Here is a 19,437-nt window from a genome sequence, read left to right on the forward strand (position 1 = left end):
TCTGAAAAACAAAAAAAGTGTGTAAGAAAGAGAGAGTTTTTATCACTGACACCATAGATAACAACATGTGGGTTCTTCACGGTAAATATTTTACTGAATAATTTGGCTCCTAAAATTTCTTGAGAATTTTACTTTGGTTGTTATATTTTATTTTTCTTGCAAATAAATCTTTAATTGAACTCTTTGATCCTCATGCCTTACAATACATTCAATTTAGTCTTTGAATGATTTTTTTTTTCAATCAAGTCCTTATATTTCAAATCTGCCTCGAGCATGCATGCCACTCTAAACAATGGATGAAAGATGGAATCCAGTGTGTGGGTATCAAAATGGCAAGGAAAAAAAAAAAAAAAAAAAAAAACTGCGAAGCTATAACCGTTACAAGGGTTGCACCGAAAGCATTTCACCCACATTTTACCTAGGGTGGATGGTTTGCAAAACTGCAACTACGCATTGCTTAAAGTTAAACATGTCTCCAAGCTCCAAGTTCAAATATGCATTTTGTTGCTCACTTGAAGGATGGATATGTTGCATTAGACAACTCACGAAAAGAATGCATTGGCACAAAGACAACAAGAGAGGAAAACACTTAACGTCACATGAATTATCAAGGCTAGACAAGAAACTAGGCGATATATATAAGCTCTTCTAGCGATCCAGTCAGAGGTGAAATTCAAGATTCCCTTCAAAAATGTCTTCGGAGAAACCCATCAACAGTGTCAGTGCTGCAATTCAACAAAGCTTGCAACACATATCTCTTGGAACTCTATGCAAATCTATAGCCACTTGGGGGCTGATCCTTTTACTGCTCTACACTGTCTTGTTTAACTATCCTTACTCTAGCCAGTCTATGAATAGATTCGCTCTCTTTAAGCTCAAATGGCCACCACTCTCAACTAATAATGCAACTACTTCTGCGAATGTTACTACTACTACCCCTACAAGTATCAGCCACATTGTATTTGCCATGGTGAGTTCTGTGAACACATGGAAGCACAGGAAATCATATGTGGAATCATGGTGGAGACCAAATGTTACTCGAGGATATATTTTCCTTGATAGAGATCCCTCGCAAGGATTCCATCCTTGGCCCTCATCTTCTCCGCCTTTTCGCGTCAATGCACCTGTCAAATTTAGATTTAACCGCAGATATGAAACGCAGGTTAGAATAGTACGTTCAATCATGGAGACTTTTATGCAGGGAGATAAAGATGTTAGATGGTATGTAATGGCAGATGATGACACCGTCTTATTTATTGATAATTTAGTGGAGGTTCTGGCCAAGTATAATCATTCCGAGTACTTCTACATCGGAATGAATTCGGAAAGTGTTAGCTCGAATGTTAATTTCGCGTTCGAAATGGCATTTGGTGGAGCTGGGTATGCTTTGAGTTACCCTCTAGCAGAAGCTTTATCCACGAAGTTGGATGCGTGTATTCAACGATATCCAAATGTACATTCCAGTGACTATATTTTGCAGACGTGTTTGGCTGATTTTGGAGTTCCACTAACGCATCACAGAGGCTTTCACCAGGTATTTGATCATTCTATCAATGTTCATGTAGAAATTAAGCAAAATCAATTCATAAACTAACTGATTCCTGTTGATTTATGGTGCTTTACTGAAGATTGATCTACATGGGGACATATCAGGCCTTCTATCAGCTCATCAGCAGTCTCCTGTCCTCTCCCTTCACCACATCGATTTCGTAGATCCAATCTTCCCCTCCATGAATCGCTCTGCGTCCGTGAACCATCTAATGGAGGCTGCAAAAGTCGATCATTCACGGCTGTTGGAACAAACTATCTGCTACCAAAGGAAAAACAACTGGTCCTTTTCTACCTCATGGGGCTACTCCGCTCACATATACGAAAATATACACCCCCGAAGCTTTCTACTGCGACCTATCGAGACGTTTATACCGTGGCTGAGGATTTTTAAGCCACCATTCTATATGTTCAACACTCGAAGTCTCACCAATGATCCATGCGATGCTCCTCATGAATTCTTCATGGAATCTGTCGAGGAAACCAGAGGGAACCAAGTTGTTACGACCTACACCCGAAAATCACCACGCAATTTGCCACCATGTTCATCAAGTGGCAATCAGTCTGCAAATCATATTTCCAAAATTCAAGTCTTTTCATCAGCAACAACATTAAAAAAGGTGAGTTTTTCCATCTCTTCCGTCACGTCACGAGCCAACATTGTTGTCAGACTTAGCTCTTGATATTAGCTAGATACATTTGACAGCCAAACACAATTTTGCTACAGTTCGTTAATTAAAATCCTCCTCTTGGTCAGGTAAACGGGCAGGATTGAAAAACAACATAAATATAAATTTGGGGCTTAGAAGTTTAATAAAACAATTTCCTAAACAATTTAACTGTTTACTGGTCATCGCATGTATCTGGTGTATCTTGCAGGCTGGACTGATGGAATGCTGCGACGTTGAAGAGACAGCAGACATGAATATCACACATATCAAGTTAAGGGCTTGTATGAAAGATGAAGACATTGCCTGAACATGTTATCAAGCACAAATGGAACGTATTAACTTGATTGTACTTTCTTTTCTTCTTCTTTTTTTTTCCTGTTTATTGGTACGAGCTTAAGTGTGATGCTGGTTGGTGCTAAGTAGACAACTTCAACCCTCAAGTAGAGGACAGTACTTGAATTTCTAGGCTGTGTTTTTTTCAGTGGAATTTCTTCAACCAAGAATACAGTAACAAAATTACCTCATGCTACGTCTCAATTTGCAATTTTCTAAACACAAGCACGATTATTATGATTCTTCTCATGTGATTGTTGTGAATTGACCAGGTTTGATGCTTGTTCGGTTTAACTTGTGTCAGGAATGGTAATCTTTTTCTATTTCTGATATTCCAACAAAAAAATATTCACATCAAAATGTTTATTCTTGCACTCCTTTATCCCTTTTGATAGTTCAAATTTACCAGCGATTGTGTCCAAATCTGGACACCAACAGTGAGAACGGAAAAAATTACATTTAAGAATCATAGAGAAACTGAGACCACCTACAAAGCGTTAGCTTTATCAACTATTTCTGATGTATAATTTTTCATGGAACTTCAGTAGTTCAGCAACCAAATAAACTCAAATTGACGTGCCTCAAATTGAATAGGAAGTTCCAGCGAGAGCCAACTGTAATGAGGATTTGACGAGCAGATGATCACTATATATCTACGATTTTCTGTAATCATCTTTGTTAAACTTACTAGTTAATGCATAAGTTTATCAATAAATCAGAAACCTGGAATGCATTATCAGGGCAGTTGTGGAAGAACTGTGCAATGGGTCCAGCATTTCCTGCTGGCGGTGATCGGAGAGAAACCGTGGGAGCAGGAAGAAAAACAAGCATGAAATCTGCAATTATGGCCATCACCTAAGGAAAAAATGAATACCAACTGAGGGATGGAAATAATACATTTTCAGAATGCAATGGACAGGAAACCCTACAAAGTACTGACTTCTTAGAAATGATGATGATAGTCATACCACATCTGCAAAAACAACTTCCAGCTCATTGAAAAAATTCTCTCCCCGACGCTCATACTCAGCAGCAGTCTACAAAATCAAAAAACTTAAAAGTCATGATAACGTACAAATTATAATGGCAGTATAAACCATAAACAGAGGAGGCGAACTGGAAGGGACGGAGAAGGAAGACATAAAACCAAAAAAACCAAAAACAATTACATGCATAGCGAGTTATCGTTATAATTTACAAATGGAGCTGACTAAAAATTTCCCGCTTCAAGTTTTGTTGTACTCATCACTTCTTTCCGGGGATGGAGGTGCTTGTAAACTTGATAGCTTTGGGCAAGGATCAGTCAAATAGATTTTGCATTTAATCATTGTGTAAAAAAAAAAAAAAAAAGAAGTCATATCTACACTATTAAAAAAACCTTATTATCAATTTAGTTCTTCTAAAAGGGGAGATGCTCTTACAATAGTGAATAGTATGTGCAAATCTTACTTTTCAAGTGTCTAGGAGTATGGTGACTTTTGTTTCTGTTTCACTTCAAAAAAACATTAAGGTTGTATGAAATTACGTTTTTACCTATGTTTATGTACGTTTTAAAAATGTATTTAACATTACAAAAAAGCCAATTTAAAATATTTTTAATATGTTGATATTATAAATAAATAAAAATTATTTTAATATATTTTCAAGTAAAAAATACTTTAAAAAAACACCCTCCACTACAACGCTAAACACAAACTTAAATTGATTTTTTCTTAGTGTTTTTTTGATGTATTAATATCAAAAATAAAATAAAAATTAAAAAAATTATTTTAATATATTTTTAAATAAAAAATATTAAAAAATAACATACACCACAATAGAAAACACCACATTTATAAAGTAGGAATCCATGAGTGCCAATTAATTGAAAATCCAAGTAGCCTACTGGTTTAAGTATTCTTGGATTCGAGTTTGAATGCCTTTTTGTATCTAATTTTAGAAATAAATTTCGTTTATCACACCACCTATAAATTAAGTAAAAATAAAATAAAATACAAATACATAGACAGAAATGTATAGAATATATAAATCATCAATATTTTGACTGTGTTTTTTTATGTACACAACTTAACTTAGTTTTTGAACGATGGCGATCGATAATGATGGGTTTAATCTATCTAATATAATTTCTTATAGTCTCGATCGAGAGTTAGTTTGTTTTGTAAATGGATTTCAACATGACAAGATGTTTGGTAAAATCAAAATTTACCTTTTACCTTAGTTTTTCAAAGCTTGTCACTCAAAAGATAAACATTTGGGTGCTGCTCCTGTTTAACTAATATCAATTATCACGAATTTCTTGATGTAAATATTTGATTTGATACGTGAAAAAGCTGGCCTGAATTATCTTTAAAATAAAATACACATTCAAATAGAGCTCTATTTTTTTTTTTAATTCGACAAGTTATATGTACATGAACAGTACAGACATAGATTTCTTTTAGCTTAAATCTTTTTTTTTTATATATATATATATAAATTATTGTTAAAATAACTAAGATAAAATACAAAAGAAAGTTAGAATTCTTAATAATCTATTTATTATGAATGCCATATATATATATATAATATATATATATATATATATATTATTTTTTATGATGAGTTTAGGAAGAAAACTATTGCAAAAACTTGGTCCATTGCATGGTTAGATCATGAGCAGTCCCAGATTGCATGATCCTTTTTTGAACAACCCGTATAAAAAAGACCTTGTTGTTTTGTTTTTTCCTTTGGATGCAACATTTAGTTTAATTGCAGACATTGAATAAATGATCTTCCATGTGAAAATCCATGGCTTAACCTTCCTTTTCAAACGGTTCCTCTTTCACGTTTCTCTCTCACATTCGCACACGAAACTTCCATCGTTTTTTGGTTGCAGGATGACGAGCTTCAGATCATGCGTTGCGTTCACTAGGCAGCAGCATCATCGGCATTTCTACCTTCTCTTTTGCCCAGAAAAACATGCATGGTACCACCCTGTCCATTTGCATATATTTTTGTTTATGACTCTCATGCAAAGCTTTGTGACTTAGTTTGGTGTGGATAAACATGGCAACACTCTATCCATTTTCACATATTTTTGTTTATGATTCCAGTGCAAAGTTTTTGCAATGCTTCTAATTCCTCTGTTCTTGCAGTAAACATTGTGGAAACTTCTTTCAAGCCTTTTGTTTGTCCATGCATCTCTTTAGATTGCTATTTTATTTCAGTATCATAGCTTCGTACTTGCATTTATGGCTCCGCAAACAAGTTCAAAGATGGCCAAGCGTAGCGCGAGCAGCCTGCCTTATTATAACTAAGCATTCATTCGTTTTCACTAATACAACTTTTATTTCTCAGTGTTTGTGTGTGTATAATAACTGACAGGTCAATGCATTTAATTTATAAAATATGTTCGATTAAAGACCCATGATTGAAAGCGCTGAAGGCATGATAATAACATAACATGCCTGCCTGAGCTTGGCAGAATGCTAAACCTAGATAATATAAGTTTAGTAAAACATCAAATTTCGTATCCTTAAATTTAGTTATATGTTACAAAAAGTTAATAATCTTTTCAAGTCCCATATTGGGTCATGTTTGTTCATGACACTTGACATAAAATGTTAAGGACAAGAATATTCATCATCATACACCCTTGGGTATATAAAAGTCTTCTATGGACCTACCATATTCCTGTAAACATTAATATTGAAGGGGATAACGTACAAACGTTTTCTATTAATGTTATGTAAGAGTTATTTCCATTAACATTAATATTATATAAAAGATATTTTCTTCCCCATTAATGCTTTTAGAAGGAAAAACCTCTCCACTCCTTCTAGCAAAAAAGGTAACGTTCAGGGAGTATAAATACTCCTTGAACCACCCAGGTTAGAGGTTCATATTTTTTCTATTCTCTAAAGTATTTATATTCTTATTTTCAAAACATTTATCATATACAAATAAAAACAAACACTTTTGCTCTTGAAATTAAAGTTCATTCTCTCATGTATTGCAATTACTGATTTTATTATTGAATAGTCCCTAAATCCTATTAGAAGAAACTGTTTTTACAAGTGTCTAGTCTTTTATCACCAACCATCAATTTTGTGAATTTCAAAGAAGGAAATATGGAAGTGAACGTGTGATAATCCTTCATCTAAATACTTCAGATTCTCATTTCTTAGCATATTGAATTTTGAAATATCATCAATTGACGTCGTTTGTGGGAACTGATTTCTTTCCTACGATGGGTAGAGAGATTATGTTTGGAGTAATCTTTTATTAAGAGAGTTTCACATCAATGAGAACAACATTTAGAGGGGCTAGAGGGTCATCTTAGTAGAAAGCTCTCTAAGTCATTTTGTCTAGCTTTTTTTAGATAAGACAATTGTCTCATGGTTAGGGGGTAGTTTGTGGTTGAGAAGCTGATATTGAAAGAGCTACATCATGTGTTAAGACTTACCAAGGTGGCATGGTTCGGTGTTGTCCTTAGGTTGACAACACGACTTAAGAAATGGCTTTGTACCTAGTGGATGAGTTGTTGTATCTCTAATGGTGTAGACGTGCTAGCTACTATAAGAAGGTTCGTGGCACGTCCACCCTAAGAGTATCCTAATTGTATGCCATTAATTGCAATAAAGGGATGTCAAAATCAGCTATCAATCCCATCGTTACGCGCTAGAACTCTTTAACTCTCTAAAGCCTGTTAGATAAAAGTTTAAGAGAAGTATAATTGGTTGATATCTCCATCATGAGACCTAGAATCCTCATAAGATAAAAGGGATCTCTTTTATCTAAATGCATCTTACATACTTATATCCCTAAGGAGTACATCTCCATAAAAATCACCCTGGACAACTATGATGACCTGGCAAGTCTATGAAAGTATGTCCAAAATACATGTAGAAACCTTGAGCTGGTCATCCAAAACAGTGATTATATGTGCAAGATACTTCTTATGACCTTCAGAGGGTCAACACAAGCGTGGTATAACAACTTGAAGCCAGGATCTTTCTTGGGTTCAATAACCTCTATACTAAACTTGTGTCACATTTTAGTATTAGTATGCCTATCAAGAGGAACGTCATAAAAGTCTTTGATGTTATTCAATTAGGAGCGGCCACTCAAGCATACTTAAAAAGGTTCAATAAAAAGATACTCAAGGTGAAAGAATTAATTAAGCTAATAGCCTTACAGGCTTTGATAAGTGGAGTAAGAGAATATTTTTTGTGGAAGGACCTCTATAATTTATCAGACTGAAGCTTGTTAAAGGTCAAATAAGTCATGGAGAATCATATACAGATAGAGAAAGCTAGTATGTTGAGGTGTGGACCTCCCTATTTCTATTAGGAGGAAAATGAAATTTGCAAACAGAATCTTTCTTTCAATAGAGAGAATAATTCAAAAAATATCAAAAAAGGCTAGTATGAGAGTATATACAATATACCGAGAAGAGGAATAAAACTCCCCTAAATTCCATTCTTATAGAAGTCTTCACAACCATTAAGGTGAAAGATTATATTCAATATCCATTTTCTATGGAGTTGCCTCTACATACCCGCACCTTTAAATTTTTTTGTCTATTTCATAAGGACAAAAGATATAACACTGAATATTGCTTCACATTAAGGAAAGAGATTAAAAGGCTAATAGCCAAAGGCTATTTGAAGCAACTTATTAAAGGGAATACCCATATGGACCGAGATAAAAAATAACCCATTCAACCCATTCAAGCCTTGCCTGAAATCAACATGATTTTTATAGGAACCTATGTAGAATGAGATACTTCCAGTAGAAAACAGAATTATGAAAAACAAGTCCTCACAATGGTTTGTGTCGCACGTGTATAGTGAATCGTCCACCCTCAAAGTATAATGTAAGTCTATCCGGAAAATATAGAAAGACAATGAATTCTTGTCTTTGATCAGTATAAAATTAAAATGTGAGTCATCACCTAATATTCTGGTCACTAGGAACCTTAACTGATCTTAGAGATCGGGTATAAAGACTAGTTGCGTAAAGGGAAGATATTAGCACCCTAACTACGCTCTACCTAAGGTAAGCTGCATTGTTTTGTTGTCTGATAAAATCTAAGGTCTTGTTGCACCTAGAAAAAAAAAACACCATGAGGTGACTTCAAAGCTGAGTTTTATTTGAATGAATAATCACTTTGCATACTCGCATGAAAACAAGGCTTATCGCTCCTAAATACAAGCATTTGAGATGAAGAAATGTCATATTTGATAATCCTTTCATGAGGCTGAAATATATCATTTGCAGACCCCTTTTGAGCCTAGTAATGTTTTTTTGGTAATAATCTTGGTTAGAATCACACCCCACGCTAAGAGGTAAATGCGAGAGATATACAAAAAACCTCGCCGATTGAAAATGCCCAAGCAACACTGAGGGGCATAAAAGAAAATTTTCAATGATCAAAGGTGTCCAAAATCCCTAATTAGCCATCAAACTTTAATATTTATGCAATTAAGCCCATGATTTGACCAAAATTAATTCTCAAAAATTATAATTTGACCCCATAACTTTAATGTTTTCCAATTAAAACCCAAATTAACTTCAAAATTAATTTTTCTTGCAATAAAACCCTTCATAAATTCGATTTAGCCCTTTAATAAATTTTATTGAGTCCATTAAACATCTGATTTTAGACATTTATTTTTCAAATTGAATTTTCTTTGTTAGTCTCATTAATCAACGATATACTGTTAAATTTTAATTCTTGTATTTTTAAACCTCCTCAATCAATTTTTAGTTATTTTCTGGGTGCTTTGGCATGCCCCTCTCACTGTTATTAGTTTTTGGATTTGTTTTTAGTCTGAATATATATTTTTTTATTTTTGAAAGAGAAAAAAATGAATTTAGAGAGTAACCCAAAAATGGGTTATGACAGTTTGTTAGCAGAGCCCATGGAGCGAGTCTATTGCTTTCACACTAGAATATAAAGAGGGGGTGGCCTACCCCCATGAGGATATATTGATCATTTTCACAATTCTTGCCAACCATAACGTCCACAGGATATTGGTAGATGGTGGCAACCTAGTCAACATCCTTTCTAGGGATGTAATATCCCAGATAGGGATAGATCACTTAAAGATGACTCATGTGAAGGCTTGTTTGATTGGGATTGTATGGTCTAGAATACTAGTTAAGGGTATCTTGAAAATTGTGATCATGATAGAAACTTACCCTAAGTGTCTCACCTTTTAATAAACATTTATGGTGATAGACACAACTCTAGCCTACAACATCACAATAGGAATACCTTTTCTATACAAGCTCAATATAAACATAAGTACAAGGTATATTTGGTCTTGAAACTCTCCACCCATAAAAGGGGTGGTTGTTGTAAAAGGAAACCATAAGACTTCTAAACATTATGCCTTTATATATTTGAAGGGTAAAAAGTCTTTCGTTTTGGACCTGTAAGGTCCCTTAAAGAAAATGATGGAAGTTAGAACCAAAGCCACATAATAATTGAAAGAGTATTTTTAGGGCAAGAGGAAAGGGCAAGGTTGTTAAAATCACGTTTCGACTCATAAAATCGTAGAAAAAATTGAAAATGGGTAAAATCGGTTGAAATTGCAAAAAATCACGAGTTCAGGACCAATTGAATGATTTCACCAAAACATAAGTAAATATTTCCCTCCATGCTACAGCTGTCTAGCGCTTATTGGCTGGGTAAATGCATAATCACTCATATGTGCCTATGCCTATAACACCGATGAGAACGAGGTGGCTTATAGGCAAATAACAGATGCACATAAGACCACAAATTTGTTTCAAGTAAAATCAATCATCAGCTGCCACACATCAATGAATATTTGCTTAATTTGCTTTAGTGTCTTTTCTGTTGTGTCCTTGTTTGTTTTCTTCTACATCGAGAAGAGAAAGTCAAAAAGGTATCAATGAAGTGAGCAGGGCAACATATATCATATCAGACAATAAGCCCATATAGCATTTTCAAGTAATAGGTGCGCCATGTTTTATTTTCTTATATTGGTGTTGAGCTTTTTATATAGTCTTAAACTAGTAGAAAATAAAGCTAGTTTTAGTTTATATAACATACTAGTAAATTATTTGTTTTATGTTTGTTAATTATTAGTTAATGAAAAGTTACTTAAATTATGTATGAATTTTTATTTGAACCATGTATTTTAAGATATTTGAACTATATATAAAATTTTATTTAGAACATGTATTTTAAGATTCTTGAGCTATGTATGAATTTTTATTTGAAGTAGGAATTTTTTTTAATATATTTTTAAATTTCTTATGATTTTTTAATTTTATAATCCGAATTTATTACATCTTTTCCATGCCAAATTATAAATATGTTTTTAATAAACTTGGAAAGGAGCAACCACCAAGCTCTACCTTAAAGTCATCTTTATAACAATTACTAATGCCTAGAATCAATCCAGACATGATGACTCATAGATTCCAAGTTAATCTAACATGCACTTTTATCCAACCAAAAAGAAGAAGAAGAAAATTCGGGGAACTAAAAGAAGCTCAACCAAGAATGAGATTAACAAAAACATCCTCTCTTGAGCTATCCCAAGAACTTCTTAAGTAAACAACCAAAATTAATTTGGTTTTTTCTCTAAATCTTTCACCAACATCAAAATTTATTAATCTGGTGTACTTTATATTATAAAATACAATAAAACCTTTTATTTTTCTAATATAAAATGAAATTCTCTTTATTTAAGATGCAGTATTTTATAACTATACACAGATTCAAAGTCAAGAATATGAACGAAACGTATCAAATTTGAATAAGGCAAATGGGATAGTTATAGTCAAGCTTGTAGGCCGAAACAAAGAAAGAGGACAGACTGACAAATGCTAACGCAGGAGATGATATCAGATTAGATCGACCAAACTATAAGTAGTTTACTTGATCACATAGACAGGGAGCGTCAGGCGAAAAAAAAAAAACAGAGAGTGAGAGTGATAATGAGCACTGGAGCCGGAAAGATCGTGTGCGTGACTGGAGCCTCGGGTTATATAGCTTCATGGATAGTCAAGCTCCTCCTCTCACGTGGTTACACTGTCAAGGCCTCTGTTCGTGACCCAAGTGAGTCACTCACTCGCTCCCTCTATCATCTCTTTCACTTGCACGGCTTCTTTCTTTTTTTCCTTTTTTTTTGAAAAATGGTGAAGTATTTGAAAAATCTTTTCCTTTTTTGTGCTTAAATGGCTGGGGTATGAAATTGGGTTAAGCCTCTCTCTCACCCAATTGAGTTAGAACCATTTCTTTCATGTTTAAGCGCACAATTCCCCTTCTTGTACGGGGAAAGATACCTGCTTTAAGTAAAGTTCCGGTAGTGTTTCTGGCTTGTCTTCTTTGTCGATTTATCTTTTTTAAAAAAAAAAAAATCTTTTTTTATCTAATTTGAACCGTGATTCTACATAAATTCAGACTTTTGGATCACTTGTTTTGTGATTTCTTGAGTCTCTCAGGTTTACCATTTCTCATGATATTTTAGCTCTTGAAATTTATGTCAACCATCTTTTTTCCTGATTTAAGTGGTCATACTGCAGTGACGCCACATAAATCCAGACTTTTGGATCACTTAGTCTTGTGATTTCTGGAGTTTCTCAGGTTTATCATTCCTCATGGTATTTTAACTCCTGAAATTCGTGTCAATCCATCTTGTTACCTGATTTCAGTGGCCATACTGCAGTAATGCCGCATTGTAAAAAATTGGTCGTTTTATGTCATTTTGTAACCATGTAGTAGTAATAATGAAAGGTGCATGTACAGAAATGCTAGTATGCGTTACTTGTTTTCTCTTGAACTGAACCATGAAATTCCTTATGCAAAATGCTCTTGCTAAAAAATAACGCTGCTTCATCATGCATTATATTGCACTAAAACTGAAAGTAATCTATTTTAGTGTGCCTTGGAGAAATATGATGTTATTGACTATATAGTTCGGGCATGCTTTGTTCATCATGACAGAATGATCTTACTTGTGTTTTTTCCTGTGAGGTTGACTTAGGGGAAATAGTGTACTTGTTGCAATTTTAATTTTGCCCTTCACAATTTATCTTTACCAAAAACTACTTGCAATTCCAGTGATTTACTGGCTGTTTTCAATTTATATTCCACAGATGATCCCAAAAAGACACAACACTTGCGTGCACTCAGTGGAGCTCAGGAGAGACTTGAGCTGGTCAAAGCAAACTTATTGGAAGAAGGCTCCTTTGATTCTATTGTTGAAGGGTGTGAAGGTGTTTTCCACACTGCATCTCCTTTTTATCATGATGTCAAGGACCCACAGGTTAATCCTGCATACCCACTCTTAAATAACTGCAGTTTTTCTTATGTACTTGAAACTTCATTATTTATGAAAATCAGGTAGAAACTTAAATAGTGCCTCAAAATAGAATGTATCTCTATCACAATCATTGTGATATTCATATGCAACAGGATGCTGGAATATTACACCCTGGATGCTGTCTAAATGCCAAATACTTTGAAATATTAAATAATTAATATTGAAATCGATTTAAAGAACAAAACATTATGGATCAGTCTTCCATACTTTATTTGAATCCAAAATTAACAGCAGTACATGGTGGGTTCATTATTTTATTGATTCACTGTCAGGAATAGAATGGCATTGTGAACAGATTTACTTCCTGCTAATTAAGATGCTGTCACAAGAGCTCATGGCTATGAGCAGGATGTGATATTGTTTCATATCATTCATTGTTGACGTACATGAAAGTCAGGCTATGGATAGGATGCAGCAGTTCTTTGAGACCTATATATATATATATATATATATATATATATTTATCAAAAAACACCTTTTCTTAGGAAGGTATCCAGCATCGAGCAATATAGTTTTCAAATATATCTTACACAAATGCTCCCAGGTCAGTTGTATTGGGCTGTGACTTGAAGCTTTCCTGGAAAGGTTAAAAAAAGGTTTGGCCTATGTAAATGCTATTTGCCTTCACTGATTCTTGAACTATGCTGTTAGAGTGCAGCATGGGAACTTATTTCTTTCAGTTGAAGCTGATTTACAGTCAGCAAAAATAAATTCTGTCTTTTGTTCTTAGGGTCAAGATGTTTAGATGAACTTTTAGATGTTGAGATCTGGATTTGTTTTGATTTGTCTTCAAATTGTTGTAATCAATTTTCTTCTCATTTCAGGCAGAGTTGCTTGATCCTGCAGTGAAAGGAACACTCAATGTCCTCGGCTCATGTGCAAAACACCCATCAATCAAACGAGTTGTTTTAACATCTTCTACTGCTGCAGTTGTTTTCAATGGGAAACATCGGACTCCAGATGTAGTAGTGGATGAAACTTGGTTTTCAGATCCTGAACTGTGTAGAGAGTCTAAGGTGTGTGCACATGCCGATACTTTCGGGATCTTCAGGGAAAAAAAAGTTATCTTGCTTATGAAATTATATTTTTCAAATCTTGTTCACTTTTAGTGTCGAGTTGTTTCATTCTTCATAGCTTTGGAAATGGAAATCAAATCACACAGTTCACTTTTATCCATTTTAATTCTGTTCTGAAACTGAGTGTACTCTGGGATACGGTTTTGCTGATTGAGCCAGATGGTGGTGGTGGCACAACTACATTGCTTGCAATTTTGTCATTTTATGCTAGGTGTAACTTCTGCTTATGATGTCTCTTTCTTTGTTTTTATGTTTGTTTGGACATTGCTCTAAGAAAGTTGGAGGTTTAGCAGAATAATAAATTATCATTTGTAGAAAGTCAGAGAAAATAGTGATAGAAAGATGTAAGGATGTAATTTTTTTCCCCGTTCTCACATCAGACATGAAAACTCTTTTTGAAGATGAAGTGTTTCTAAATGGTATTAAGAATCTATCTTTCATTACTTCTGCTATTGACTTCAAAACTCTTACTGTAAGATACTGCTCCTTTGCTTCTATAAAATCTTCTGAATGAAGTTTCATTTTCTCCTACCAAATCATTAATAAAATAGTGAATAAACAAAGAGACACTATAACCATCTTTGTGATGTAGCTCCTGAGAATTAAACATCAGTAATATTTTTTCTCATGATCAATTCGAACTTATCTCTCAAAGTTATGTTCAATGTGCGGTTTCTCTCATCCTAGGCCATTCCATTAAACACAATTCTGTCTGCTGCCTTTTGATGATGTTCACGTAATGATAACGAAATGTTTCTACCATGTGCATTTGACAATGGGCTGTGCTAAGATCTGCGGTATTTTGTCTCCAATCCCTTACTCCCTGTCTGTTTTTAGCTTTGGTACGTGCTTTCAAAGACATTGGCTGAGGATGCTGCATGGAAATTTGCAAAAGAAAAGGGTATGGACATGGTTGCAATAAATCCATCAATGGTTATTGGTCCTCTCTTGCAGCCAACACTTAATACAAGTGCTGCAGCAATTTTAAGCCTGATAGAAGGTACTTCCTTATGCTAACTAGACTAATCTTTTCATCCTGTACGTAACCAGTAGCACATATTTCATCTCAACAAGTCACTCTTGCAAAGAACAAATTAGAAGCACATAAAATTCTGTATAGAACTTGCGTAAGTGACGTAAATTGCAAATTAAAAGCACTCATTTAATGTTTGTTTGTTAGAATTGTTAAATCTCCCATGCTACTGGACTTCAATACTGGCTGGCTATCTGTTACACTCTTTTTACCAAGTTAAAAATACTGTTTTGAAGAAGAGAAACCCAAATATTAATAGTTGTTACTTTATTAACGAAGAAGAGTAATGTAGCCAACTCTTTGTTTGATAATATTCTTTCCTTAAAGCATGTGGCTATTTTCTTACCTCTGTGTTGAATGCAGGAGCACAAACTTTCTCCAATGCATCTTTTGGATGGATAAATGTTAAAGATGTTGCCAATGCACACATACAAGCATTTGAGCTGTCATCAGCTAGCGGGAGATATTGTTTGGTTGAGAGAGTGGCACACCACTCAGAAGTAGTGAAGATTCTGCGAGAGCTTTATCCTGATCTCCAACTCCCCGAAAAGTAAGTCTTTTCCCTCTATAACTTACCCTTTCTATTTAGTGTTTTGTTCTGATGATTTCTGATCTCAGTCACAATACTCTCGTTCTCCCTCCCCTGTTTATACCTTTCACAGCATTTTACCTTTTTGTCACCTTATTTTGTCTGGTTTTCACGGCGGCATATGCATTTGGTAAGCAAAGATTTTAGTAAGTCACATCTTGAATGGTACAATCATCAGCTAGTCCTGTTTGATGATTTGTTGTAGCTAGTTCTAGTTAATTTGTTTCATGGAATAATTCGACACCAAAACTCATCTGTGTTCATTCAAGGCCACTTTTTTCACTAACTTGAGTGTTTGAAGATCCTTCATTGAACAGAGTAGATTGTTCTCTTTGAGAATTCTCTGTTATCATCTGCAATTTTTCTTCAAAAGTTATATTGATTCCTTTGTGATAAACTTTGGCAGGTGCGCCGATGATAAGCCATATGTGCCAATCTATCAGGTTTCCAAGGAAAAAGCCAAAAGCTTGGGTATTGAATTCATTCCTTTGGAAGCTAGCATCAAGGAAACCGTGGAAAGCTTGAAGGAGAAAGGATTCGTCAGTTTTTGAGCATTTACTGCATGCAAGAGTTTTCTTACGTTAAATAAATAAACGGTACGGTGGAGGGTATAGCATCCCCCCTTCCCATGAATTTAGAACTCGATGGTGATTTTGCTTTCCATATGAACATGAGCAGTCATAGATAATTATATGATGACATTTTTTGGATGAGATAAGAGAATTTTTTTTATTTATTTATTATTCTAATATTCTTTTTTCCTTTTTTAATTATTAATTAAAGAATATTAATTCAAAGAAATAAATTAAATATTAATTAAAGAAATAATTAGAAAATAAAACAATAACGTACAAAAATGAGTCCCTTGTGATTTAATAAAAAACAATTTAATAAAAATATTTTTTGTGAGATTTATTTTAAAAAATGAGGTGTTGGTAACTGTGGTTGAAAAAAAAAAAATTGTTTCATGTGTTTTGATTATTATGCTTTTTTGTTTGAGGTTTGATTGTAAAATTACTTAAAAGGACACACACACACACAAACACATATATATATATATATATATATATATAATTGCAAAAAATAGGTGTTTTGCAATTATGATTACATAACGAAATGAAAAATCCTTATATATTAGTTTATTCTTTCATTTTCTCATCAAACTATTTGCAATTTCATTGTGTACAAAATTCATACGTAAAGGCCTCTGTGATCCTTGAATGGCCAAACGAGGAACAATATTAGGTAAAAAGTCATTTGGAATTAAATTGGGATTGTGATCATACTTTGAAAAAACCGCATCATCTTGCAATCTCCTTCTAGTATAACTATGTAGTGTCATTGATACAATTACAATCTCAGCTTGCGTTTTGTATGGATAAGCAGACATGTTTTGCAAAATTTTTCATTTCTGTTTCCATACCCTATAAAAACGTTATATCACGTTACGTAGTGATGAGCATGCACGATTAAACACTTCTTTCCAACCACTTGGTTGTCCACGACAACTAAATTCTTGGAAGTGATACCTCTCGTCTTTGTAGGGACCTAAATACCCATACTCATTAGGATATCCAGCATCAATCAAATAGTATTTTCCCGCAAATAAGAACAAGGTAATTTTTAACAAAACTATATATATAAAAAAAACAAATTATATGCCTTCAATTTATTTCAAACCACAACCTTTTGGTGGTTTTGAAAATTTTATACTGTCAATAGCCTCAAGAAAAATACGCGTATCATGTGCACTGCATTCTCATCCTGCCCACACAAACATGAATTGCATGTGAAAACTACAAGTGGCCATGACATTTTGTGTTGGTACACCTTTTTTTTCTAATAAATGAAATTTGATTTTCAGATAATATGCATGCAAGAACATGTGTGCCATTAATTGCACCAACACAATTCTACAGGCAATAAATTATTTCATACTTATTTAAACAACTTAATTAAACAAAAATTCATTTACCTTGAAATGTGGCATAAATCTTGGATTCATTGCAATTTCTCTTGGTGTGCTCGTAAATTATGGATCTACTGGTTTTATGACTTCTACAGTAAACAAACATAATGATTTAAGCATTTGTTTTAAACATCTACTAACAGTTTCACTTGAATGTTGAAATCTCTCCTGCACTTGTCTATTTGATGCCCCAACTGCTATTGTAAATATAAATATTACCACCTTTTCAATAACGCTCATTTTTCTTGAAGGTTTTAAAGCATGGTGCGTTTCTAAATCATTGTACAGACTCAACAAAGTGGTTGAGTCCATCATGAACATGTTAACACATCGTTTCCAATGACTTTTTAAAACCTCATTCAACCAACGCATCTCTGTATTGTACAGAACCATACATGGTTCTTTATGTATATAATTAATATAATACATGTTTATAGCTCTAGTCGTGCATATAATTAATTTATTCATATCAAACTGCCTCTTTAAAATAAATTCATCGTTATCATCACTGTCATCGTCACCGTCATCATCATCATCATTACTGTTGTCGGCGTCATTTCTATCATTGTCATCTCCAGCACTAGCAATTGAGGCACCACTACCTTCACAACTAGGATAATTAATGTGGTCTACAATGCAGTTCATTACATTATCATAATTGCCATCAAAATCTTCATTAAATATGACATTAAACTGTGGATCATCCATAACTTCAATTACATGTAAAAAAAAATTGATATGTTTTTAATAAAAAAACTTTAAATAATTAAATATCATTCAATAGAAAAAAATATCAAAGAGTTGGTGGGAAACAATTTTTTCCATACCTGTAAAGCGAAAAAAAAAAAAAAGGTGTTCCACTTGCTTGTATCATATGCAATTGAGAGGTTTATTATGAAAAAGATAGTTCATTGAAAAATATGATACAAATATCCATCCTTATATAGAAAAAATTCAATGATGTTTACATCTCTTTTGTAATTTTTTTGCTTTCAACATAAGTACATTCTCACATGCATGAGTTGTAAAAGTAACATATGATGTTAATTTTGCAGCTTATACATGGGCTACATTCTGACATGTATTCTTTCATTTGTATTGTAAATGTTAGTTTCACAGTTTCAGGTGATTGTCCTCATTCTATCATTCAAGATTCCTTGATCCACTTTTTTTGTCTAAGCACTCAACAAAAAAGTTGAGGTTTACACAAACTTAAACCCTGAATCAAGTTATTAGACAAGTTGTTGGTCCCCCACCTAACTTAAAGTTAAATGTGTGTGCTCTCAAAAAGAAAATAATAATAAAGTAATGAATGACTATACCATGTATAACAGAATGTAAAAATATATACTAAAGCTTTTAAACAAAGTAAACCATTCATAGCAATCAGAAAACAAAAACAAAATGAACAATACATAACATAAACAAACAAATTACCAAGCTTAGTCCAAGGGTACCCAGCGGAGTCTCCATCCTGTCGCACCCTCGCGTGGTGGAGCTGCGTCGCAGCGTCGTGACAACCCTTCCCGGGAGCAGGGATTCCATGTCGGGGTTTTTATGTTGTTTTTATGAATAAGGGAGTTGCTACCTAGTATTATGGTCACTAAAAAACCTAAGGCAAGGGACTGGTTGCGTAAATGGAAGGTTTTAACACCCCTAGTAAGCCTTACCTAAGGTAAACTGCTTGGTGTTTGGTTTGCTTTATAATTACTATGGTGTTGGTATTCTTTAAAATATAAAAATAAAAACCCTTGGCTAGTATAGATCATACCCTTAGATATGTCTACAGAGTGCCAAGAAGAAACGATGCAGATCTCTTGAAATCCGTGTTTGCTGTGAACTAAATCTATAACCTATAAATTGAAAGGC

The 19,437-nt window shown here is 33.9% G+C and overlaps 2 protein-coding genes across 2 annotated transcripts; both read left to right on the plus strand.

Annotated features, from left to right (window-relative positions):
- Nucleotides 1–644: 644 nt before the first annotated feature.
- Nucleotides 645–2,526, plus strand: LOC118032996 (uncharacterized). Its single transcript, XM_035037819.2, has 3 exons — nucleotides 645–1,534; nucleotides 1,629–2,168; nucleotides 2,428–2,526. Exons 1-3 carry the CDS (start codon nucleotides 692–694, stop codon nucleotides 2,524–2,526), a joined length of 1,482 nt encoding a protein of 493 aa, XP_034893710.1. The 5' UTR covers nucleotides 645–691.
- Nucleotides 2,527–11,295: 8,769 nt separating this feature from the next.
- On the plus strand, nucleotides 11,296–16,333 carry LOC118032955 (phenylacetaldehyde reductase). Its single transcript, XM_035037762.2, has 6 exons — nucleotides 11,296–11,634; nucleotides 12,675–12,844; nucleotides 13,726–13,917; nucleotides 14,815–14,977; nucleotides 15,374–15,560; nucleotides 16,006–16,333. The coding sequence occupies exons 1-6, from the start codon at nucleotides 11,514–11,516 to the stop codon at nucleotides 16,148–16,150; spliced, it is 978 nt and encodes a 325-aa protein (XP_034893653.1). The 5' UTR covers nucleotides 11,296–11,513; the 3' UTR covers nucleotides 16,151–16,333.
- Nucleotides 16,334–19,437: the final 3,104 nt, after the last annotated feature.

The sequence above is a fragment of the Populus alba genome, chromosome 1 (genome assembly GCF_005239225.2).
Source record: "Populus alba chromosome 1, ASM523922v2, whole genome shotgun sequence".
Taxonomy (NCBI): domain Eukaryota; kingdom Viridiplantae; phylum Streptophyta; class Magnoliopsida; order Malpighiales; family Salicaceae; genus Populus; species Populus alba.

What these genes read in the sequence shown, in the direction of transcription:
- LOC118032996 (XM_035037819.2), top strand. Translation starts at nt 692, where the DNA reads ATGTCTTCGGAGAAACCCATCAACAGTGTCAGTGCTGCAATTCAACAA. An exon ending in ATCACAGAGGCTTTCACCAG is followed by an intron (nt 1,535 to 1,628) that starts GTATTTGATCAT and finishes GCTTTACTGAAG; the next exon opens with ATTGATCTACATGGGGACAT. An exon ending in CAGCAACAACATTAAAAAAG is followed by an intron (nt 2,169 to 2,427) that starts GTGAGTTTTTCC and finishes TGTATCTTGCAG; the next exon opens with GCTGGACTGATGGAATGCTG.
- LOC118032955 (XM_035037762.2), top strand. Translation starts at nt 11,514, where the DNA reads ATGAGCACTGGAGCCGGAAAGATCGTGTGCGTGACTGGAGCCTCGGGT. An exon ending in AACTGTGTAGAGAGTCTAAG is followed by an intron (nt 13,918 to 14,814) that starts GTGTGTGCACAT and finishes GTCTGTTTTTAG; the next exon opens with CTTTGGTACGTGCTTTCAAA. An exon ending in AATTTTAAGCCTGATAGAAG is followed by an intron (nt 14,978 to 15,373) that starts GTACTTCCTTAT and finishes TGTTGAATGCAG; the next exon opens with GAGCACAAACTTTCTCCAAT.